At 41.4% G+C, this 25,164-nt stretch overlaps 3 protein-coding genes across 9 annotated transcripts in view; 1 reads left to right on the forward strand and 2 right to left on the reverse strand.

The window, feature by feature from the left end:
* The window catches only part of klc1a (kinesin light chain 1a), a 35,137-nt gene extending 32,188 nt beyond the window's left edge, over positions 1–2,949 (reverse strand). For 2 of the 5 annotated variants that reach the window (XM_017725038.2, XM_017725029.2), the window contains exon 1: positions 2,725–2,949. The gene's annotated coding sequence lies outside the window, so the exon portion shown is untranslated. The remainder of the gene's footprint in view (positions 1–2,724) is intronic. The other 3 variants (XM_017725044.2, XM_037538730.1, XM_017725051.2) reach the window with 3 other exon arrangements.
* A 1,685-nt stretch (positions 2,950–4,634) lies between these two features.
* LOC108442175 (cytochrome c oxidase assembly factor 8) lies at positions 4,635–8,943 on the reverse strand (the record flags this gene model as incomplete). Its single annotated transcript, XM_017722089.1, has 6 exons — positions 4,635–5,009; positions 5,212–5,302; positions 5,636–5,699; positions 6,244–6,441; positions 8,421–8,439; positions 8,786–8,943. Coding segments are annotated over 6 exons (654 nt in total), but the record flags the coding sequence as incomplete, so codon positions are not given.
* bag5 (BCL2 associated athanogene 5) lies at positions 8,862–22,488 on the forward strand. Of its 3 annotated transcripts, XM_017725017.2 has the most exons (6): positions 9,303–10,098; positions 12,809–13,085; positions 14,289–14,546; positions 14,619–14,717; positions 15,812–16,035; positions 17,451–22,488. In XM_017725017.2, exons 1-6 carry the CDS (start codon positions 10,067–10,069, stop codon positions 17,974–17,976), a joined length of 1,416 nt encoding a protein of 471 aa, XP_017580506.1. In that variant the 5' UTR covers positions 9,303–10,066; the 3' UTR covers positions 17,977–22,488. The 3 variants fall into 3 exon arrangements, with proteins under 3 accessions (XP_017580498.1, XP_017580506.1, XP_017580489.1); XM_017725009.2 differs by lacking the exon at positions 9,303–10,098 and adding an exon at positions 8,862–9,287 and having other exon boundaries at positions 14,289–14,717; XM_017725000.2 differs by having other exon boundaries at positions 9,304–10,098; positions 14,289–14,717.
* The last annotated feature ends 2,676 nt before the right edge of the window (positions 22,489–25,164 follow it).

Consider the following 25,164-nt stretch of genomic DNA (forward strand, 5'->3'; position numbering starts at 1 on the left):
AGATTCTTATTCTCATTCTCTTACACACACACTTTCAATAAAGTAGGAGTCACACAACAGTGACACACTACAATGTTGAGTCATAATAAGACAATAATCAATTAAAAATAACTGAACGGTGTGGAAGAAGGGAAAGAGAGAAAGAAGAGTGCAGAATAAGGATTTGATGGCTGAGTGACTGAACAGGGCTGGTGGAGGCTTGTTAGTCAGAGCTGATGTGTTAATCTGATCAAACTGCAGCATGACTCACCCTCCTGCCCCCCCATCATCCACCAGGAAATAACCTCAGCTGGAGGAGGGAACAGAGCCCTCATGATAACTGTGAGACCCCACAGGGCACATTTTCTGTGCTGGGGACATGATGAAGTTAGCAGTATCACTTGGCAACATCACAGGAAAGCCACAATCCAACTCAGGGGGGTGACAGGATATAGTAGAAGTGGTCTGTTGCACATGATGGACTTTTCACTGCTGCACCAGGGATGGAAAAACGCATGACCGCATGTGATACAGAAGTCTAAAGGTGAACTTCATCTGCATGAGGAATGTTGGAATTGACTGTAATTGCTTCAATTCAATAGATGCACTCACTTTTGGACCAAAATAAAATTCACAGGCTATTTTAAAACATTAATCCCTTCAGTTCTTCTAGATATTACACTACTGCGTTAAAGGCCCTGCCCTGTCACATCATTTTTTATATCTATTTTTTTTTAATAATTCTGAATTGTACTCGGGAGTGGGCAACATGATATTTTATCATGATAAATTATGTCACTATGTGCTTTCCAAGCACATTGTGTGAAGTCAGCACTTCAGTCACTACTGGTGTAGTAGTGGTGTTACACTACTGGTGTAACATGATGCATACCACGCACGATGAAAATGTCTTTAATAATGCATTTTGATATTTTTTGCTATGTTTCATGATGAACTGAATCACTTCACACCAAATCCCAATCATCTTGAATCGTGGATAAAGATTTACAGCCCTAACTGGAACCCTGCTCGGCATTCCAGCCTTCTTCCTCTCTAAATCGCCACATCGACTCCCCAGTCTCCAGTTTGTCAAACAAGTCTTTTTGAATTTGCTTCTTCTCCCTTCTTGCCAGAGTCATGGGCAGTCATACTCTGCACTCTTTAACAGGCGCTGTATCTGGAGCGGTGGAGAGGGAAGATGCTAGCCCACGGATAAACATCGTCCTTAGTGGGTCAGATTCTTCCCCACCACCATTTTCTGTAGCGGTCCTCTACAGCCTACATCAACCCCGGGGGAAAGTTCATGGGAAATTTTTATGGTAATCTGACGCCACATTTAAATGAACATGGCTATTGTGATTCTCCCTGTCCCAACTGCACTGTCACTTCAGCTCAATCAGTATCAAGACTGAGACCAGTGCATACATTTCCTTTATCAGTGCATATTACTCAATGAATCCATCTCTTATGCAGTAAAAGAAAAGCAGAAGTTCTTGGTAGTTGCAAGGTTCTCTCAGCAATGCTTGAAAAAAGAAGAAGAGAAACACGTACATTTGAGCATAAATCAAATACCTTTGTACCAAAAAATACATAATTTGGTTTAAAAACAAATAAACTGAATACAGAGTATAAATATGACAAATGCTTGACAGCACACATTCTAATAATAATGCTATGTAATTTTTCGAAAATCCATTTACATGTTGACAATATACATATTCATGAAACACAACTGCTATTCTCTGGAAACAAATGGCAATTCTGCCATTTGAAGGCCACTTCAGAGGCCGTTTGGGTTAGCAACTGGACACACATCTTGACCAAAACAGAAATGCTTTCAGGGGCAGAGGACGAAGGTATGTCAGTTGAGGAAAGCCACTCCTTGAATACTAATGAAAAACTAACAAGGCCTTGCTATGTTACAACACAATCAAGCTGCACACCAATAATGCAGAACCTTGCTCGCAAGGTATTAATCACTACATATGGATTCCAGATAGTGGCAATTTCACGGGCCTCATATTTACATCCCGAACAAGCTATCTGAACCATAGTCGACTGTAATTGTGACACTTAACTATCACAAGAGTTTACGCTAATTTTAAGGAATGGTGTGTTTTCACTACCTTGTTAAATAAAACCTAAGGCAACAGCAGAAGGCAGCTAGGCAGCTTCTCAGTGAGCATTAATAACCAGACATGCTTCACTATCTTCCCTGATCTCTGAAACGAGTTGGGCCAGTTCAGTATCTTCCATTCCCTGCACCCCAATTTCCAGACACATATTTTCTACAGTGCTATTGAAAGGTATTCTGAGCTTCACATGAAACCATTTCTACATCCGAAACATGAGCTAAACCCAAACAGCAACATGTCCAAGTCGAGCAAATTTGCTATGCGGCTAACATGCTAAGCTAGCCAGCTAAATCTTGTAGCTTCTCTGGCTAAGCCAGCTTTCGTTATTGCCCAAGCTGTTCATTTAACGCTAGTGTTAACTTCGGCCAACCAGCGTACTTGTCAGCTAAAGCCGCTTTTAATATCTTAATATGGTTACTCATAACGGAAGCGATAATACAGTAAACCTGGCTAACATTACGAGTGAACTAGCCGTGTCAATATTCGCATTTGACACGGGAGGCAGGCGCTCCCATTAACCTCGGTCAGCTAAGCTGCTATTACAGAGTAGTTACACGGTAGTTACCCAACCTACCTCAGTTAGCCAGATAACACGTTCAACAACCCTTACCGTTCTGTAAAACATCCAGTCGTCGCCTAATTCTTGTTCAGGAATTTCTCTCACGCTGCTTAAAAGGCGCAATCTCCTGTCTGTCTGAGTTTCGGTCTGTAGCTGAGCAGCCCAGCCGGTGAGGCGATGCCTTGCCGCGGACCTCTACTCCTCCACACCACAGACAGAGAGAGAAGGGAGGGAGGAGGAGGCTTCTCTCACTGACTGACTAAAGGAGCGCTGCTCATCTGCTCTCTCTCCAAGTGCCAAATTTCTAATGTCTGAAGATTGCGCAAACACTACGTACACACTGGTCTGAACAAAGCTTTCACTGCACATTTTACATTGTTCTTTGCCTTTCCTGGTTTAGGTCTGGTAAGAGCATGCACATCACTTTGGTGTTGTGAATCTACCCTGCAAAGCTCCTCCACCCTACAATGGAAAAGCAAAGTCTATCACTTAAATTTACTCCTTAAATTCTTACATAGTTTCGTACTGTATTCCAGTGTAATACAACAAATAAATAAATAAATAAATACACCGTGTGGAGTTTGACATGATCATTTTACTGGAGATGGCACGATACCACTTTTCTTTCCCAATCCTGAGACCGAAAGTTCCAGTACTGATCAATACCAGACTTTTTCTTTAAAATCTATACTACACTTAAGTATGAGATGTTATTAACTGAAGCACTTCACTTAACATTTTAGTGTCTGCATAAAGTAAGACACAGGAAGCCATAGTACTCGCGGGGGAGGTCATCGTTAGCCAACTACTTCAACTCACACTATGTAAAAACACCCGCAGTCCATCACAAAATACACAACACACATCACATGCCTTTAAACGACAAACAACAATATGTACAACATTTAAGTCCCTTTTATAGAGGATGCGCACACACCATGAGCCTCTTTGCTTGGCCATCAGCATAGCCACACCTCATGGCAGAGAGTTGTGGATCATTACTGCCCACCCCACTCCAAAGGTCGACCGTCCCTCACAGCAACCCACCAATTAAAGCCAAGCCTCTAAGAAGCACTCGCTCTTCAGCAGCCAGCACTCCTCACCCAGGGTCACGTCCATGCCACTGCAGCTCCTCCTGCACATGCCAGATCTTCCAACAGCACAGCAAGTCTTGGCTGCAATCCACTCTCTCCACCACGACATCGACACCGACATGAGTGCCGCTGAAGCACGTAGGGTCCACCTCTACCATTGGTGAATGACCTAAACAAAACGATGATTGCCTTCCAGCCATTTGATGTGCCCCTCTTGATGTGAGCCATCTGCACTCAACTCACAGACTACAATCACCGATAAACGTCCTTGGCCAGCATTCGATCACCCACTGGCCCAGGTTCACTGTGCAGGGCAGCGTCTTCCCTCTACAGCGCTGCCTCACCAACCACTCCACTCCATTCCCCACCATCCAGCCTTAAACCTTCTGTGCCAGTTGTCATTGGGTCTTTCACGCTGGCTCCACTGTAGAGTCCCGCGAGGTTGTCATCCATGTGGAGCCTCGCAGTGCTGTACACCCGATTATCTGGTTCTGCTTCTCCTGCTGAGTGACATGAAGTTCTTTGTAGCAGTTTCACTCCAGACATTTCACTTCCAACACCACTGTATCACTGGCATACAGTAAGACACAGGGGAGACTGTGATACCACCGCAAGAAGTGCTCTTTATCAGAAGCAGAAAGGCACATACAAAGCACTGAATTCGCAGTGGGGGGTCTCCATTAGCCAACCACTTCTACTCCACTGTGACTTACCCCATAACTCTCACAGCCCTACACAAAATAACAACACAAACCACATATCTTTAACTTTCTATCAATCAACTCCGATATACCATCTCTCCATCTCTTGCTTTAAGTGCTTGTCATTTATCTGAATGTACTAATATTAATAAAACACCTGCATGACTTAGGTCAGGGACGGAGTTTAATTAGGAGTTCACTGTAAAGTCCACTCAAAATAAAGTTATTAAACAGTTGCAATGCAAAATGGCACAATCAAGTTACAAGCAGTTACATTACACCAGTTACACCATATTTTGAGAAAAGAGGTACCTATTGTTTAGTACTCTTAACTGTAATAGTTAGTCTCTCTGTGGAAGGTCATCTGCCAAAGATCAGGTGAACAGCTGCAACAGAGAAAATTGATTTCCAGTGTCTTTATTTGGGCATCACTGTGGGTTTGCTTTTACTCCTCCCTTGACCAGTTAGTGTCCTCCACACATTGTGCAGAGCTACTCTGGCCATCAGGAGTGTAATGGTGAAGTTCCGTTGATACCATTCTCTGTAAAAAAGAAAAAAAAAAAAGAAGGGTTTAGGATAACGTGAATAGTGCTAGAGAGCAACCTTGATATAGCGGTCTTAACCACAACCTGTCTCTCCAATAATTTTATTTTAGCTCATCTTTGTGCTGCATATTAAATAACTGCAGTTGAAGTAAATAAATTATACTTTTTAAACACAAGTAAGAAAGTTTGTGTACTCACCTGTTATAACTTGCATGTTTTATACAGTTTTTGTCTAGGAAGCGTTTGTAGAAGACTGCCATTTCCTCACTGTTTAAAGTTCGTTTTCTCCCTGAAAAGAAAAACATTGTAGTAGCAAACCTTGCATCATACAGAACAAATAAAGCTCTTAAGGTAATCTTCCACTGCAAATATGAAAATGCCCAAAGAGCTTAACTGGCCTATGGTCACCTTTAAAATACTATGCAAACAGTGTCTTACTGATGTGTGTCTATATAGCATTGCATAATTTGATAGTATCCCTGCATGCTGAAGTTTACTCCTACCTAGTTTGGCACTTCGGCAATGTTTATCACTATTTCTCACACCCTACTTGTTGCAATAATGTTTTTTTTGTACAGTAACATTCATAGGAGTTTAAAAAAAATCAACTGGGATCACCTACCTCTCTCATCTCTTTCTGTCAAGCCTTTTGCCTTCAGCTGTGAATGTACATATTCCTCTTTTTCCTATAAATATATGATTAAATAAAGATTAAGATTAGATTAAGTGACCCTTATTAGTCCCACAACGGGGAAATTTCACCTCCACATTTAACCCATCCGTGAAGTGAAGCACCACATACACTCTAGTGAGCACACACACTAGGGGGCAGTGAGCACACTTGCCCGGAGCGGTGGGCAGCCCAATCCGCAGTGCCCGGGGAGCAGTTGGGGGTTAGGTGTCTTGCTCAAGGACACCTCAGTCATGCGCTGTCGGCTCTGTGGATCGAACCGGCGACCTTCCGGTCACGAGGCTGGTTCCCTAACCTCCAGCCCATGACTGCCCATATAAAATGGAAAAAAAATGGGAAAAAAATAATATTATTGGTTAATCACAACAGTATGGTACGATGAACTGTGCTTACTACGACCAGTGACCAGAGCAAACAAGGTTAAAAATAATAATTTCAGGTTGACCTTAACACTAAAACATACACAGAACATGTTAACAGTGCTCTCTAGTGGTCAAAAAATAAAACAGACTCTGATAAAGATGTGTTTCAGATTTCACCTTGCTAAAGGTGACGTTCTGATGGGTCCAGAACTCATGGTTCCAGTCCTCCGTTTCCTGTCTTAGATGTCTCAGTTTCCTCTCCAGTGGGGTCTCATTCTCAGGGATGTGATAAATGATTGGCCGTAGGTTTGACAGCCTGTCTGGCGGCCCGATCCAGTCATATTTTGTGGTAGGCCCTGGGTTGAATTTGGTTTTCTTTGCAATACGATAAAAGAAAACAGAACATTCAAATGCCTTTACATGCAAATAAATACACCCTAACCACTCATAACATGACTGTAAAAGTGGATTATGTGGGTAAAGTACTTCTGACACTTCTCCAGATTAAAGATTCGGCTAATTCATAACTAACGGGACAAGTCAGGCCACAAAAACAGACCGGGGAAATGGGAAAGACACATCGGAATAATTTAAGTTCATGCTAAATAAATTAGTAATCACAATAAGTTCAAATGTCACCCCAGTCCATCTGGCATTAAAGTCACAATGATGCATTTCCAAACACAAATTAGTAGCTTCACCACTATTTTTTCTAAATCACTCAAGGAATGGTTTGGAGTTCTTCTGAATGACAGAGTAATCATGTAAAAATGATCAGCCTGATGATTATATTGCACATTAAAATAAACGAAAAGCAATTTCATGAAACCAAAATAGCCCTTTTCAAATCCTAGTTAGTGGATGTTTCTCGTCTAAGGCATCTAACAGTGACAGACCTACAACTGTTTCAGTTACAGCGGTCGCACGTTCACATATTCACTCCTTCAGTCTGGCGCACTCAGCTGGCACGGATAATACAGCATTTGTACTCTTTAGCTGGAAGTTAGGGAACTGGGCATTTGCTAGTTTGGTAGGTCGGTAGGTACAAACCTCTGCTGGGTCATTTTGGGCTGCAGGTCTGGCGCAGTGCCGCTTACTCGCCACTACACCACGAATGCAACGCTGAGACCCGAAAAACAGACAAGTTGCTGTCCTTGAATTCATTTTAAACTATTCACATTTCATGTCTATTAAGTAACCAGTGTTTAGCCATGTGGTGACCCAGCGTTAGCTAAGCCCATACGACACTCGCGAAGCTACAACATCCAGTGAAGCCAGCAGCGATTCATTTGATATGTGTAAAATGGAGGATATTATGGGTGGCTTTTAAAATAAAAGTCTGAGGCGATTCGTAAGCGACTTTGGCAGTAGTCAAAATGCTTTTGGAACAAGACGATGAATTGTCAAAAATGTAGCCTTTTATCCAGACAAATGAATAAACATATCATTGCCTTCAGAACAAAAGCTTGTATCTTTACAATCTGTGTTTTTATTTATTATTATTTCCAGCTGTCCTTGGATACAGACATGCTCCAAAATGACTTGGAATTAACTTACGCTGAAAGTTAAGAATGTTCATTCTGTCTCCAGCATAACTATTAAAACGACGTTATTGTTACATTGACATTTAATTATGTTTTTTCATTCTCTTGCAAAGTAGCTGTTTCGGAGATGCAAGAGTTTGTTCCCAAGACTGACACTATATGCAGACATCTAGTGTCTGTGAAATGGACTGTAATGTCTTTTCCATTCCTGACCTAACACGCTTTTGGTTCTGAACAGTTCATAACACAGCATAGGTTGGTTTGATAAGCCACTGCTGGTGTCCTGCAGACTTTAGATTCACTGCTAATTGAGCAATGTGTGTCTGTTTAATTTATACTCAATTCCAGTCTTCAGAACTCTGTACTTTCCCTGATCATGAGATGAGTCAGATGAGTTGAAATGTCGCTGTTGTGTGGGAATGTCGCTTGTTAAAGGTAATTTCTGGCCTAAAAACAGCATTTAATATTATTAATCAAGCAAAATACTGTACTGCAGCATTGTATCCCTCAACCTCCTCCATTTGAGATAATTCAGTGTCGTACCCTTTCTGTTTTCTTATGACTCAGTGTTCTCTCACTACAATACTTGCATTACACAACTACATTACACATCCTTTGAGAATCCCTCTCCCCCACACAAATGTACCACTGATGTAGAGGCTACTAAATACAGATGTTGTATTTGGCTTCCTAGCAGTAACATCTGGCTTCCTTCTACATTCACCAAACACATTTCAAACAGCCCACCCTCATGTTTAAAGAATTTGTAGCTCCTCCAATATTTAAATACATGATCAGAAGGGGTCTCACCTTTGAGAATGTGGCACTGCTGTAGGAGTCAAGTAGAAATGTTAGCAAATGATATAGCCATGGTTATTATTATTATTATTATTCATTTTAAAGAGTGCCCCTTCAAATCAGATCAATATTGGCCAACCAAACCTTTCTGGTCGAATAATTCCAGCTGTATGAAGTCTGTTATTATGACTGCAGTGAGATTTTACAAATATGAAAAAGGCCTCACTGAATTGTCAGAAGCTCATGTCCCTATACTTTATCATTTATATAGCTTTAATACTCAAAATTGGGCACTACATGTTAAATAAAGTCACAAAGACTGTTAACCTGATAAAATACGAATATATATTCATATATATTCCCTTACGAATATTCACCGTGTTTGCCTCCCTAGAAGAGACTTTTGTAAAGATTTACAGTGTCCGCCTTCACACGTTACATCCGGGAGGACTTCCTCCACTCTTCCTGTTGTTACAGAACTGGATGACCAATGTTTCACGAGTCTGACTCCACGATAAAAGCAGAAAGTCTCATATCACTGTAAAACGAGGCAAACAGGGGTTATAGTTAATAAACTGTGATTTTCTAACTTAGCTGTAGACAGCGTGACGAAACTGCTGAAGACGGAATGGAAAACACAGTTAATTTATATAAAAAGTTGACAACCGTGTAAAAGCTGTAAAAACAAAGACGTTTAAAAATATTTACGGAATGTATTTACGTCGTGTGATATGAGAAGGTAATGGACTAAAGTGCTGGTCATAACGCTTGCAGGTGTTTTTGCCCCTCTGGTCATCAGTGGGAGTCCCGCTGATCCCACTGCTGCCCGGGCTGTTTCTCAGACGCTGATGCTCTGATGGCTGTGCGCTGGTTATGCAGGTGGGTATTTATCTAACAAGCATGTCGCTCTGCGTTGTTCCTTGTTTACTGGAGTGGTTCGCCGCCTGCTCGGGCGGTTTAGTAGCTTGCTGTGTGTCAGTTTGTGCAGTCGGTGAAGGCGAACGCTCCCTTTGTTTGTGCACTTCAGGGACACAAAGCCTCGCTAAACCGAGAGCATCTGTCCGTCCAAGCGGCCAGACAGGATTATTTTAAAGGCTCGATGCTAGTTGTTCAAAGCTAAAACGCTCGGCTTTCCAGCCGTTTATTTAGAGGTAAGACCAGCTCTGTTCGCGTCTTGGCTGTAACACTTTCAACAACACGGCTACGAGTGAGCTAACTAGCCAACTAGCTAGTGACTGACGTTCGTGCACATAAAAGATTAAACCACTTGGTCTCCTGGAAGGACGAGATTAGTGAGGCGCCGCAGTTGTTTTGAAGGCGAAGGACGTGGCGCGAGTGACCGAGGCTTGTAGTATCGTGTCAGGAAAGGCGGGAGGTTGAGAGACAGCGGTTATATTAATATATGAGACGTACGTCTGCGTGTGGAGTCGCAGCTCCCTCCTGGTCTCTGAATTGGTTCCCCCGGTCTGTCTATCTGCGCCTGGGCTGCGTGGGATGGGAGGGGCGCCAATGCAGCTCAGATCGGCTGAACGCAGATCTGCTGCTTAAACCCTCCGAATGCAGACCGGCTGCAAACTCAGCGTGTCATCGATTACTGAAGTACCACAAGGCGCCCAACGCTTCAGCAGCACTGCTTATGGAAACGGGCCTCTTCAGAAATGTGCGCGAACGTCTTCGGCGTGTTGAAGAGGTGAGAAATATTCTGCGCATCTCTGGAGGTGGTGGAGGTGGAGGTGGTGTCTAGCGTGCTGCACCCATGCTTTCTCGTTTCGTCGCCTGTGTGCTGGCAAAAATTATTTTCTGCTCCAGACGTGTTGTGCTAAATGCAGGGGTTGTTTGGTGGGCGTAGATAGCATTTACTGAGGTGCATTAATGCGGATTAGGCTGTGCCTTGTTCATGTGCACATGTGAATGATTGTAGAGCAAAAATAATGGTGATTTAACATGCTGGCAGTATTTTTGCACGGCTGCTCATCTTTTCATTTGCCATGTGGATGTTTTTGTAAATCAGCATCTGGACTATTGACCTAGTCCTCATCAGCCTCATACCTCTATAAGATGGACTGTTCCAGAAAAGGGGGATCCTTTACCTTACCTATTACCTCATAGCTACAGGCCGAAATGAGAGCCACACGGGCAGGAAATGGTCTCTGAAGTGGTCTACAGGACCTTGATTTCAGAATTTCAGGCCCTTTCTGTACTGATTCACCAGATGTGGTTTGGTCTTGGTCAAAATGCCATGATGCACCCAGCGTCATGTTCTTTCCTGCATTCACTAATACGTTTCGGCATGGATGGCATTTGGCTCCCTCGCTCCACCCTAACACATAATCCAGAGATTGTGATGTGCCCATGCTCACTAGGGACTTCATAATCAGAATCCTGGAGCAGACCCATGCCAGGGAGCATAATCAGGGCATCTCCTGCTAGAGGAGCGAGCAAGGACAGCTGCACAGCAGGTTGAGCAGCCTGCCTGACCCCACTTGTGTCCAGCATATCCTGTCATTTCATGTTATGTTTCACACTTTCGGTAAAAGCATGCAGAAAGTGTTGAATCTTTCCTTTCAGCTTCCTCATTGTCTTACCTAAATGTGATAGAACTATATAGGGACAGCTGTGTACAGATGAGAGAAGCCAAGAAGTTAGCATTACAGACAGTATACGAAGCCATCAGTTGTACCTGTTTTTGCTTAATATCTGAGATAGTTATATATATTGGAAATTGACTCTTAAAATATGTTTGTGTTTACATTAAACCTGTTATACGTATCATGTAAGGCGTTCTAGAGGTGAAAATATTTATGGCCCCACACAGGCTATGTTAGTATGTGTCTGCTCTATTTTTCACGGTCACTGCCAAATGCACAGTGAATGACTGTGGGATGAGCAACATTCTTCCACATGAAGGAATTTCTCTTCACCTGGTTATATAAGCACATAAGACAAGTAACTATTAACCCATAGAGGCCTACTCTGGTGGAAAAATGCTCCCTCCTTCCTACTGCTCATCATAAGAGAATGATAAAGTCTAACCACACTATCTTTAAACATGGTATATACTATAGTTTATGTGCACAAAATTGTTGGGATGTGTTTTTAATTACTAATGACAGCAATCAAGAATTGCTTGCACTAGGAAAGGATGCCTAGCACCAAGCCAGGGTGCAAACAGCTGCTGTCCCTTTAAGAGCTGAGAGCATGACCTGTGTATTGTGATCTCACAGACACATCTCGGTGGAATATCCACAGCCTTCAGTTGCTAATAAAATGTTTTCCAAGGTCTCTGAAACTGCAGAGAGGGAACAGACTCTGTCTTGCTTGTGGGTTTTCTTTGCACTTTTGTTTTTTTAAGAGCATTTTAGTTCCTGCTGGATATCCCCTTTGCAGCTAGGCTTGTAAGTACTGCAGCTATGATATGCTTAAGAACAAATTGTGAACTGACTTCAGACAATGAACTGAGCTGCAGGTATGGTAATGTTTTGTTCTTGCTTCCCGTAAGGGAAGATGTTTTTCCTGTCGAAGGATAGGCTAATATCTCTTCAGGTATGAAAGCGTTTACTTCATTCTGCATGCATGACGTGTCGAGAGTAATGTAAGACCAGAAATCCCGGTTAGGATGTTTTGACTAGACTGCTTGCGGCCAGACATGCACTCCGACTGTGCGACAGCTTCGTTATTTTAACTTATGGCCAGAGAAGGCTGTGGATCAAAGCCTGGATAACAGTTGTGGCACTGGATCCGGGTACCAAGCCCTCTGAATTTCATGCCATAAATACCAGCACCTAATTGTCAGTCCAGTTTCAGCTTCTGTCAGTCTGTTCTGTTTGCAAAGGTTGTTAAATTGCACAGGACAAGGGTGTGTTCTTTTTGATTAAGTAATCTATCCAAATGTTTGAGGTTTCGTTTGTGCATTCTTGTGTTGGTATTCTGGGTGTTTCAGCAGATTTTTTTGCTATAGTCTTTCATGACTGGCTGGGTTGGCATTGCACATCAGAATATAAATATAGGCAACAAAACCAATATTACCTTGTGCTGAAAGTAACTCTTTGAGGTTTTTTGTCACAGTAGGATAAGAGCTATTGGATATTTCACAAAGCAGGATTTATTAGATAACTTAAGCCCAAAGTCTGGGCTGTCCTGTATGAGGGGAGCTAACGGTCCTTTCTTTTGTCTTAAATTATAGGCTTAGAAATCCTACTTTATGAAAGAATGCCCAGTATATCTGCTCTATTTTCTCTCAGTTGTTCTAGAAAAGTCTCACCCTGCTTCATCCATCGCTTTCTCCTTTCCTCAGCCTCCCATCCCAGTAGTACCACCTCTTTCTTTTTGTCTTCCTCTGTTTCTCTCTCTGAATCCCACTCACTCACACACTCACTCTCTCCCCTTTTTCTCTCCCTCAGCCTTTTCGGGAAGCCCTTTGATGGTGGGAAGCGGACCATGGATCATGGCAGCCAGCAGCAGCAGCAGACTCAACAGATGCCAGGGCCATTCCAGGGATTCGCAGGGCCTCAGGGTCCATGTCCTGGCCAGCACCCTACCCTGGTACGCCTGGACGAGCTGCAGAGGGAGGTTGCCATGCTGGGCCAGCAAGTGTGCTCCTTCAGCGGCCTTCAAAGCGACCGAGAGTACAAGCGTCTGGAGCGTGAGCTGACCCAGCTACTGCTGGAGGTCGATCAGGTCAGGAGTTGAGATGGTAATGATCTTAGAGTATGAGCGCACAATCAGCAGCTGATACGTTATTCACCGGTAAATGAGAAAATTGTAATTATTATTACAGCTCCCATATTGAAATTGCAGCCGATAATTACAACCAACTGCTAATTACAATTTTGTGCCACTTTTTTTTTTGGCTTGCACTTACACTGATGCATATATAAACGCAGTCTGATGCCACAGAGTGAAAATGTCAGCATTGTGGATGTTTTTCATGGTTTTAACAGAACTACAGAATTCCAGTTTATTCACTGAATGGGAGATGTTTTCAGAAATGAGAAATTTTCAAAAATAAATAAATAAATAAACACAAAATGTGGCCTCTCAAAATGTTATGGCATATTTGTTTTATATGTTTAATTTTTTTTATGTTAAACTTTTGCACTAAATTTTGTCATTTTTAAGTTGGGTTCATAGAGAGGACATCAACAAAACATATAACTTAAATGGCTGTGTGCAAACTTTTGTATATGACTTTATATATATGAGACTGTTGGTAACAAGGTGTTAATTATTGGTTATCGACATGTACCTAGACATTTCTTGTTAGTGCCTCCCTGTAATAGAGGTTGTACCCTTAGACAGCTGATTTGATTGCATTGGTGAAATGCAAAGGATGTTAATATTCAACCAGAGAATCTCACCACTTTCACACCTGGATTTCCAAAATATGTCTGAGATTCTTTCACTGCCTTGATGTGCTTTGTGTAAGAATGTAGTGTTTGTGGGTTTGTGTGACCGAAATCGAGGCCTGAATTTTCATGGGAATGTAATTTCCTGTAATATCAAACAGCAGTGCTGCAGTGCAGTGTGGGAGGTTCCTGTTAAGTGCCAGTTGTTATCGTGTGTTTGTCACTCACACTCAAATAAGGCTTACAGCTAAAAGCTCTGTAAAAGTGCACAATTTCCCCAAGGTCCTTTTCAATAATAAAACAGTTTGGCTGTTATTTATGATATATGAATTACATGTAGCCTAAAAACACAAATGCTGTAAGACATAGCGCTTTTGTTTTGTGCAAATTGAACTAAATGGCATAAAATTGTTATTTCACTGTAATGTAGGTTGTGTTAAAAGCAACAACACTATTGTGTGACCACCTATATCAATAAGCATGGTCATATACATTACACCAGGTTGATGAATATGCATGTGTGTGTTTCCCTAAGGTGGAGACAGAGGGGCGGATGGAACTGCAGCAGGCTAGAAAGCGGGCAGCAGGAGAGGTGGAGGGGTTGCTACGCTACTTGGAAGGCAATGCCACTCACCCATCTCGACTAGCCATAGAGGAGCTGAGCCGGGAGGCGCAGAGCCTTCTTTTGGCTGGAGTGGTGGCGCCATTCCGGCAGGGTCAGGCCCAGAATGCCTCTGAGACTGGTGAGGAGCTGGTGGAGGCTGTGCAGGATGTGGCCATGCGACTAGCCCAGGTGAAGACAGGTGGGAGCGTGCCTCTCAGAAAGGCTCGATACCGAGCTCTCACACGTGTCTGTGCTGTACAGGAAGTGCTGGAGGGCCGTGTGCGCATGCACACACTCGCGCTGCCTTTATCTGATGAGACCCATGAAGCCGTGCAGCGCATCAATCAAGTGATGGTTCAGGTTAGCAATGTGGGGGGGTAAGGGGAAAACAACAAGCTGTTTTACTATTACTTTAAACTATTACTCCTTGAAATAAAGCTACAATAAGAATACAAGCCTAATTTTTCCAAAGATGGATGCACAATTTTCACTGATTTTCACTGGCTACTAAACCTTCAGAGCAATTTTGAAATAGTGGCAACAACAATAGACATATAATTATTACATGTACAATTATTTACAATGAACAAGTATATGCTTCGGTAACAAAAAATGGTCAGGTGTTGCTTTGAAAAAAGGCAGTGTTTATTAAAAACTAAATAAGAACATTGATGTTGTGGCGACAGTGGTGGGCCCCCGCCAACCTGGTCTGCCCTGAAGTCATTGAATTTAGGTTATATTGTTAGCTGCTGTTTAGCTGCTGCAGTGACTGTGTAACACCAGCTTATTGAATATCTTGTTTTATACAAAGCATAGAGCCATTTTAACAAATTTCAGCCAGTAGGATAGCTTAGCAGGGGGGACCACCATGATCACCACACCATCACATTAGCTATCTTAGTGGTTACTGTAAATTAATTCTGACCAAATCTGTTTTGATGCAGTTAATTCTGTATCTGACCAAGCAGGTTTGTTAAAAGAATAGTAAAGTAAAAAGAAATGCAAAAAATCTCAAAGGGCAGGGGCCGTTCGGCCCACAGTATTTTAAAGGACCAAAATGCAAAATGTTGTGGTCAGGAGAACCAAGCATAAGCAATGTGTACCCCTGCATTCTGCCTAGATGGTTCATATTTGTGTTTGTAACAAGCATCTGTCATTACTATGAACAAACCTCTCCCCTGAAGATCCACTTTTGCATATTTCTAAGTCAGTAATACCACATGCATGATTCACTTGTCCACTTGTGACACAGGATGATGATGACTGTGTATAGTGGGGGAAAAATTGCAGTAGTTAAACTTGAGTGTTCTCATTACAGTTACATTGACACACCTCAGATTTCTATTTGATCAAGAACCACATGTGAAATTGGTTGAAATTAAATTTAAAAAGGTCATTTAGGGACATAAACATTGGACTGGATAAGCAAAGACTGATTGAATGATGTTTTACAGGTAAGTGGTGCCCGCTGCCAACTGGTGGCTCTGCTGATGGGGTTGAGTGGACGTGACAGTTGTGCCCACTTAGCACGTGTCCTTACTGAGCTGCTGGTGGAACTTGATGCTCTGGATGTGTCCAGTAACACAGCGGTCAGGAACTACAGGAAACAAGTGGTGGAGGAGATCAATGGTCTACTCAAACACATCGACCTGGAAGGGGAGGGTGATGACACTTTCAGGTAACATGCACACACATTCTAAGGCAGCTAGAGAGTATGGGGAAATAGGGCTAGTGGATTTTAAAACCAGAGTCTAAATTAAGACAGAAATGGAGTCTGCTTTGGAATTATTATTTACATTTCTAGTGTGTAGTATATCAACTTTAGTATCTCTGCAACTTTGTCTCTGAAAAGTCCCTGATGCTTCAACCACAACTTTTCCTTAACTGTGTGTTTTATTACATGATTTTGTTTGATAAAGCTTAAGTTTTGTTTGTTCTTGCTTCCACTTTCAGGGTTTAAAAAAGCCAATAAAGAAAAATGCAGTTGTTATTAAAATTAGTAGTAGTATCTCTGTAAGTACATCTGCCTCATATCATATCATCAGTGATGTTCAGCAGATGTGCTTATAGACATATAATACTCATCACGCCCTCCACCCCCACCCCATAACCTGGTTTAACTATTTCCTATGGTTATTGTTCAATCAGTTATCCAAAAAATAGGATTCTGTTACTAGCAGCCAGCACAGGCTTGAGCAGGCTTGAAAGCTACCTCAAAAAGAGCTCTTCATAAGAGCACCACAAACACTTAATTTTCTCCAAATTTAACATATATTTATACATGTATTATATATATATAATCATTAAAATGATTTATTGTATGTATTATATTGCTTTGCTCTTCAAAAAAGTTTTGAGAATTGCTGAATTCTTTAATGCAGGTTTAATACACCACTATGCTTGAACTGTTTGCAGTAAACTGTCCCTAAACTCTGTGGTGACTGAGGAATACATTTATTCACAGAGACAATAAGGTATTCTGCACAAAGAGAATTGGTTGAACAACTTCAGTGTGTAGCACTATCAGCAGTGCCAGACATGCTGAGCTACTTTAGACACGCTCAGTATGTTTATGACTTTGTGTAAAGAGAGCACAAGTATCTTACAGAGGTCCTGAAATGCAGTTAAATGAAGTAGCCTTGTTCAAAATGGTTTCTCCCATTATTTATACTAAGCTGTGTGAGGGAAGCCCTGAACCCCTGAGATTCTCCAGTGGGAAGGTCGCAGTATTCATAGACCAGTTTAGTTACAGGTCCTTGCCAGATAACAAGGTACTTCATGTTTTGAAGGCTGCATGAAGTTTAGAACTGAGGTGTGCTTTCTCTGTTAACTGCGTTTAGAGTGTAGTGTTTTCACATGAAATGTGTTTCATTGTTAAAGTGTACATTTTGGGCAATAACTTGCTCTGTACATCTGCAGTACAGTACAGTAGATGTATGGTGGAAAAATGGTTTTGCACAGCTTAAGTTTAGGTTCATCATATTAATTTGGATCAGTTTGATGTAGCCACTGTTTAAAACATTTAAATATTACAAATATTTGTAGAAGGATCTTTTTGGTTATGTGTGCTAATATTTTCATTTTTACTTGCAGGTATGACTTGGCCCAGAACGACTCCATCCGTGAGATTGAGGCTATCCGAGGGCGCGTCTCTGTGCTGCGTGGGGAGGTCCTCCGGCAAGGTGTGGCAGGGCAGGGGGCAGAGCTGCAGAGTCTTTTAACTCATCTGGACGAAGTAGACACAGGGCGGAACCCCTGTATCAGGGAGGCACGGCGAAGGGCTGTGCTAGAGATCCAGGCTGTCATCACCTACCTGGACCTCCGGGAAGCCCTCGGGCGCCGTGAACCTGGCCCAGATGAACCTCCGCCTCATGCGGCTGTGTGGCGTGTTCTGGCCAGCTTGTCCGACTTGCAGGCCCAAGTGCTAGGCTTTGACGGTAAGAGAGCTGACAAGAGCTACATGGTGCTTGAGGAGTTGCTTACCAAACAGCTGCTGGCTCTGGATGCTGTGGACCCTCAGGGGGACCAGGGAACCAAAACTGCACGTAAACAAGCAGTTAAATATGCTCAGAACATCCTCAGCTACCTGGACATGAAGACAGACGAGTGGGAATACTGAGAGTGAGGAGAAGTGGTGCAGAATGTTGGAATTATTTAGCTGGAAGAAGTGCTTTGAAAAAGTTTTGTGCCTAGTTTATGTTATGACAGTAAAGGACATGCACAGTGCTGTGGACTTGGTCACAAACAAAAAAAACTAGTTTGTATATAAGAAACTTTGCCCTGGACAGTAGAACTCTTACCTGTACATGCACTGCAGTTGCTGCTTTTGATTTTGTTTGGTTATCACACTCATAGTTGTACCTGAAAACAGCAGTTTTGTTCAATACATGTGTCTGCAGGCAAACAAACGTACACGGCATTCAAGTGTTATTGTTGCAATTCCGTCTTCATAATGTGCTTCTGTGCTTCTAGAAGTTTCTCCTTTTCATAGCTCAACTTGTGTTGTTGATTGATGTGGTGTGGTGCTAAACCCTGTTTTGCTGCCAAAAAAAAAGAAAAAAACCTGCTTCCTGACGGACCATTTGCCTGTGTGGAGCTTCTCGTAACTGGGAGGAGGTTCAGATGCAGTCTTTACTCAGTATAGATACAACACCAGACTACAGAAGTACCTACATAGTGACTTCCATAACCCACCTCACTAGTGTGGCAGTGTACAGCCACATGTGTTACACAAAACAGACAGTCCGTATTTGAACTCTGTGGATTTCATTTTCTGGACTGAGTCTCGAGATCTCTCACACACCAAGATGTCGTTCCAGCTACTCTGACCCAAATATGAAAGCTAACCTGAGTCAAAGATAGGTTGAAGTCTTTTGGTCTCATCGTTCCCTGTGATTCTTGTGTTCAGGCTTTAGTTTTCATTTTTTTTAAGCTCATGCAGACAAAATGCAGACATCCATAGCAGATATGGAAAATGCTGTGTGGGAGGCATTTGGGAAGTTTTTGGTTCCCACGAAGAGTGGTGTCGGAGTGGAGCACGCAGGCCATGAGGTCTGTTAGAAAGAGATTAGTTGGAGAAAATCAATTCTCAAAATCAACACCCAAGCTGTCTTCTGTGTATATACCATGTAATGCAGTTTCAGCGTGATGTCAGCTGAGGTGTTTGTTATAAGGCCCGTTTTCCAGTCTACCAACAAGACAGTGGAGGAGTAATGAAAAGACTGAAGGCTTTTCTTGTCTTCTCTACTGGTTGTCATTGTTAGGAAGAAAGTGTGTCTCAAAGCCTTCTGGGAACATGGTGTGTGGATATGTGTGTGTGTCTGTTTTATTTTTGGGCAAGACAGTGATCAAAGCAGACAGGGGCATTCTAGAACATTCTGCACAGGAGTGGGAGAGGGTGACGGGCTATTAAAAATCACCTAAAAATCTTAATGCCCCCTTTTTCCATGCTTAAATGGTCAGAGTTGTCATGGTAACTGATATTAGGGCTCTGTCCCCACTTCCCGCTGAGGTCATAGGAACGTTCTCCTGGCGGTCAGTGAGTCATGCTGCAGTTTGATCAGATTAACACTTCAGCTCTTAGTAACTAGCCTCTCACCAGCCCTGACAATCATGCTTTTCCTTTGTCATCAGTCTGCTTTTGCTTCTGAGACACTGCAGGGTGATGTTGCTTGTTGGTCATGAAAAACGGAGCAGCAGTGTCAGCTTCATGTGTTTAAATATTCATCAGAAGCACAAGGCCTGGGGTGATCAGTGCATGCCGTGGCCAGTAATGTGGCATAAATTTGCACTCAAGACTGATGAGGGAGCATCCTGTGTTTTGATATGTTTTTTTAAGTTATCAAAAATCAAATGAAAACTGACAAAAAAAGAAACTAAAACTGCAAATAAGGAATGGTAGCTGTGCCCCATTGTTGCAATATTTGTATTATTTAAGATATTTTTGTTGTTTTGTTGAGATTTAGAAATGTCAAAATTGAGAACTGGCAGTCATATCTCAGTAAAGTCCTGTTTAATGGAAAATAATAGTATAAAATCTAAAATGACTAATCAACTAATATGACTGGTCATTAGAATTTTTGACCTCTTAATATCAGTATAATTTTCTTGTCGGTCAAGCACTGGTGCGCAGTCTGAGATTTTGCTCTCAGGCTTATTGATGCTGTCTTTTACTGACTGCTTCTTAAGGCTGCAAATGTGATCAATAGATCTAAGTGACATTCAACCCAATAACAACTAAAGCAGTGACAGTTCTCTATCGAGCGCTGACATCAACTGTGTTCCAGATGCTCTGCAGGGCACTCATTGTGAAAGGAGTTTACCAGTAGCAAAGAAAATGGGGTCACATTTGGCGTAGACATCAGACCTAAAATAACTTGTCCACATTCAAAAGAAGACCTTGATAATATAGCAGTTTAGTAATAGGAAGACAAAAAGGCAGAAAAATAGTTTGAGGTAGAGATGAAGTGATAGACATTGTAGTGAAAAGGACGAGAGAAAGAAAAGGCCAATTGAGTTAACTGGCCATTAATCTGTTGGTCATGATTGTATTCAATCATTATAAAGTGTTGTCTGATGCAGTTGTCTGTGTTGGGCAGTCAGGCAGTCAGGTTGAAGGACTCTCTTTTTCTGGACCCAGTTCCTTTTTCCTGAAGCCAGTTCCCGAGAGAGAAAAAAAACAAAATGATGATTCTCCACGCTAAATGTGTAATAACTGGGGACTGGGTTGTTCATGTCTGTCCTCTGTCAAATTCATGCTCCCGCCTACTCTTAGCCAACACAATGACACTTTAATAATTGTTTAACTTTGATCATTTGTTTTGTAAAGTCTCCCAGACCCACGCAATGGTATCATACAAATGTGTTATATTTTTCCAGTGCCAATAAGTGTGAAGGTGGTTTGAGTTCACCCTCACTTTGCAGTACTTACGGTAGCCAAGCTGGTTTTCCAACACTGCCCACGACATGTCAAATTAACCCACTGCTTCTTGGGAACTGTTACAAAATTAGACACGACTCGAGCCCACTTCTGGTTCTGAAACAGATTTTCAAATGAAGTTCCCTCCAACAACTCTGTGCGCTTTCTATTCATGTGAGTCATGCTGTTATCATGGTGATGCTGTCTCCATGGTTACAATCAATTTGAGGTAATCTGAGGATGGTTTGTTTTGACTCTCATACTAGACAGTTGCGACCCAGTTCCTGTTTATGACAATAACTCAGCATGCAGACTTGTGATGTGTTTAGTTCAGTCAGTGAGAGGTGGCTTTGATGCCTATGTAGAATAAGCATTCCTCTTACTCATGCCCAAATTGTGTTTACACTGATCCTGATGTAATGAAGTGATACTAAATGAATTCATACTGCAACGTCACTGCTCATTCACTCCACCTGTGAAGGGTGTAAATATGTGGCTTTAAAGCCTTTTGGTCCAAATTAGTCTTCATGTTTAAGCCAATGGTTAGGAATCCAATTCAGAAGCAGTTTTGTTTGAAAACATTCAGTTTTATTAAGAAAATGTAGATGCACTTTGTTTTAAAATTTATTTCAGCCCCTAAAAATACTTTATTATTGTTTTAGATATCTAACTGTTACCTGTTCTGTCTGTCTGTTACCTTTAATGAATGCAGAACAGTCTTTATTTTAGCGAAGTGAACGAGCAGCACTGGATTCATAAATTAACACCCGGATTTATTTGCTGCTGCGTGGGATGGTGGGTGTGTTTGTGGGTGACGACATGTCTAATGTGGTGCTAAAAATGCTCAGATGGCACACTTGTGACTATATTATAGTTACTTGCTGGTTTAGTCAAGACTTGTCGTTGCTCCTTGTACTTACTTTTTGATCATAGCAAGATGCAGATTAGTAGATGGAGGCTTTTTTTTTTAACCTAACCGTAGTAGGAAGATGCCGTGAGAAGCTTAATGTTGATCAGTTCATCTGAATTCCAGCTGATTTATTAATTCAGTGAATGAATCACTAGATCTGTAAATGCATAGCTCGGAACAATACACTAGCATTATGTAGAAATGTTAAAATCCAGTATGTGGAACAGAGGGAAATATGCAGCATCAGCTGATATTTTAAAGCACTTTAAGTTCATCCATTCCCTCCCCTGCCCTCCCTAATGCCAAACTGAAGGCCATTGGCTTAATAGCATACCACATAAACATCAAAACCACGAGTTACACAGATAAAGTGGAATGTAATGAAGAATGTCCTATCTTTATGGCATACCAAAGTTGATTGTGATCTTCCCTGTTCATAACCTTACACAATTCTAAAGGTCAACTGAGTGTCGGCATAGACAAAAAAACAGAAAACCTGCTGGTGGTCTCAATTCACTTTTTAGACCAATTGGTTTTATCAGTTCAGTCTCTTGTTTTGAAGAAGAATGTATTTCTGTGGTGAAGTTTGAATGGTTTTCTCAATGTTACCTTAAATTTGTGACATGATTGAGACGTTGTTGATTGTGCCAGGCTTACTCCGTGTGCTGTTTGGGGTTTGTACATGCTTGTACAAAAAAAAAGCACACTCAATTTTGAATTACTGTGTGAATGTGTTAAATAAGTGGGTTATTTGCAATTTATTTATCTATACATTGGTAAATAAAAGGTGAATCGGAACAGCACTCCTCCACACAGCAAAGTGTTCATTTGTGCCGGAACTCGTTCAGCTTGTTTCTATGGCAACATGCACAGAAAATAGCAGGTAAACTGTTCAATAAGGATGCACAGTTTGTAGCGGCGCAGCTGCACAATATTCCCTATATAATGCACATTTTGTAGTCATGTCTGAAAGTATAGTAGACCATAACCAGTGCCTATGGACTGTATACCAGCTGCATTCTGTTCTATTAAGAACACCAGCACTCGAGTCACATATCCACAGTACAGTTTAAAAATGCTATGGTCTGAACGCTTACTGACAATATTAAAATCACTTAAAGGCACATACCATCTTAAAGCTAGTGTTTAATGTTATTTGTTGTGTTATCTAGTGTACAGCATCACAGCATTACTTCCCTCAGCCTCATCAGTTTGACAGAATTCAGAATTGTTTTATTGGTTTTCACATTTTCATTCATCAATGGTCTGTTACTCCAGTACCTAGCATGCCTATGTTGTGCACGTATTAGAAGCCCAGCCAAGCCACTGATCTATAGGCTAAAAATAACTCTTACTTCAGAGGTCAAACAAAGTTTATTCTTTAGCAAAGATTCAATTAAAGAGTGGCTGTGGAGTGGAACCTGGCTGAGGAAAATATGAAGAGCTGAATGCTATAATCAGACTTATTGGCTAGTGTACTGTATAAAACACACCCCACACACTCAGGAGACAGTCAGCTAGGTATCCAGATAGCTTGATAACTTAGACCTCAGCTTATCCTTCTCCTGACAAGTCATTGTTTTTCATCTTGCATAATCTATTCTCTGAGTTGAAGACAGTTAAGCCTACAATAAGCTTATACAATACAATATTTCAGCTTCCTAGGAGTCATTTTAGCTCTTTGGAGAAAAAAATAATAATAACCAGACAGCTCACCCCCAAGCAGTTGTAGCTCTTTCTACCTTTAGCATCTTGTTGCTGTCAGGACAAAACCTTCTCATTCTTGTCTGCTTTTTTTTCTTCCATTTTTTGGGATGAATTTGAAGAAGACAGTTGACCTTCATGACCTCTCACCATTTCATGATGAAAGACCCAACAAAAATGGCCCAAAATTACTTAGAGGGGCAAAATATTTCTCCATTTACTTTCATTAAAAGTTAAGAACATTCTTCCTTGTCCTGTTAACTTACCTTTTAGGAGATACAAGGTTTTGTTCGTGCAGCAGCAATATGTCACAATATGTCATCAGAAGTCTTTTTGAACTGGACATTTATGTGTTCAGTGCTGCTCCAAGTTTGACCCAGAGGTCATAGTTGTTCGGTGAGTATATGCGATTTGGCCTGAAATCTATCCAAACTTGACTTCCTCACCCAGTTTGCGAGCCAGTATATTTTATACTGTACTATCCAAAACATTAAATTCTTCTTTTCCCTTTAAAGTTGTATTTTTGAAGTATATTGTAATGATATGCATTTATTTGTTTATCGTTTTGACTTTTTGGCTTTTGACCCACTACAAACATTACATTTTGGTCTCCCAAGATGACAAGGTTGGGCGCCACTGCTCTAAAGACTGTTGCAGCACTGCTGTAGGAGGCAAGTCAGCATGTTCACCACAGATGTAATGACAGTTAATTGTTTTATTTTGGCTGGAATGTTCCTTACAGCAGACTTTACTGATTCCAGTAAGGGTTTGTTGTAAGGAATTAAATGCCACTGAATACAGCAAACTTCAGTGCTTGTTGGGCATTACCTAGTTACCTAAACCTTTACTAAAAAAATCCGAGTATCACTTCATGGAATTATGGAAATGTTAAGTATTGCTAAATGTGCAGTGTTGCCAACTAGAGTTTCACTGTCCTTTGAGTCTGCGGATCAGATTGTGGTGAGCTTGATGCTGGTGTAGACCACTAACCATTTAGGACATGCTAAATGGTAGTGTATTATTTAAACGTAAGTAAGTAAGTAAACATTTATTTATATAACACTTTTCTAAGCACAGCTACAAAGTGCTTCACAAACAACAAGTACTAAAAATAGAATGATAAAACAAAACAGATACATATAACTATAAAAACAGTACAGCTACATTCATAAACAACATAAAACTGACATAAAACCATAAAAACAATGAAGCACTATCCAATAAATAACAAAAGCATCACCTGTGACCAAAAGCTAATGAATAGAGATGCGTCTTGAGTCTTCCTTTAAAAATGTCCTTTGATCCAGCTAGTCTAACATCCAAAGGCACAGCATTCCACAACTTGGGGGCATACACAGAAAAAGCACAATCTCCCTTACGTTTCCGTTTTGTCCTAGGGACCACTAAGAGCCCCTGACTAGATGACCTTAGTGATCTGGTACTAGGATACAGTGATAATAATTCTGAAATATATTTTGGCCCATCACCGTGCACCGCCTGGTATGTTAAAACCAAAATTTTGAACTGAATTCTAAAAACAACAGGCAACCAATGCAGAGATGCCAGTACAGGGGTAATATGCTCCCTTCTTTTAGTCCCGGTAAGTACCCGGGCAGCTGCATTCTGAACCAGCTGCAGCTGTGCCATTGCCCCTTGACTAAGACATGTAAATAGTGCATTGCAATAATCAAGTCGTGATGATACAAAAGCATGAACGATCTTCTCTGTGTCCTGGAAGCAGAGCATTTTCTTGATTTTGGCAATATTTCTCAATT

Source organism: Pygocentrus nattereri, chromosome 5 (assembly GCF_015220715.1).
Source record: "Pygocentrus nattereri isolate fPygNat1 chromosome 5, fPygNat1.pri, whole genome shotgun sequence".
NCBI classification, from domain to species: Eukaryota; Metazoa; Chordata; class Actinopteri; order Characiformes; family Serrasalmidae; genus Pygocentrus; species Pygocentrus nattereri.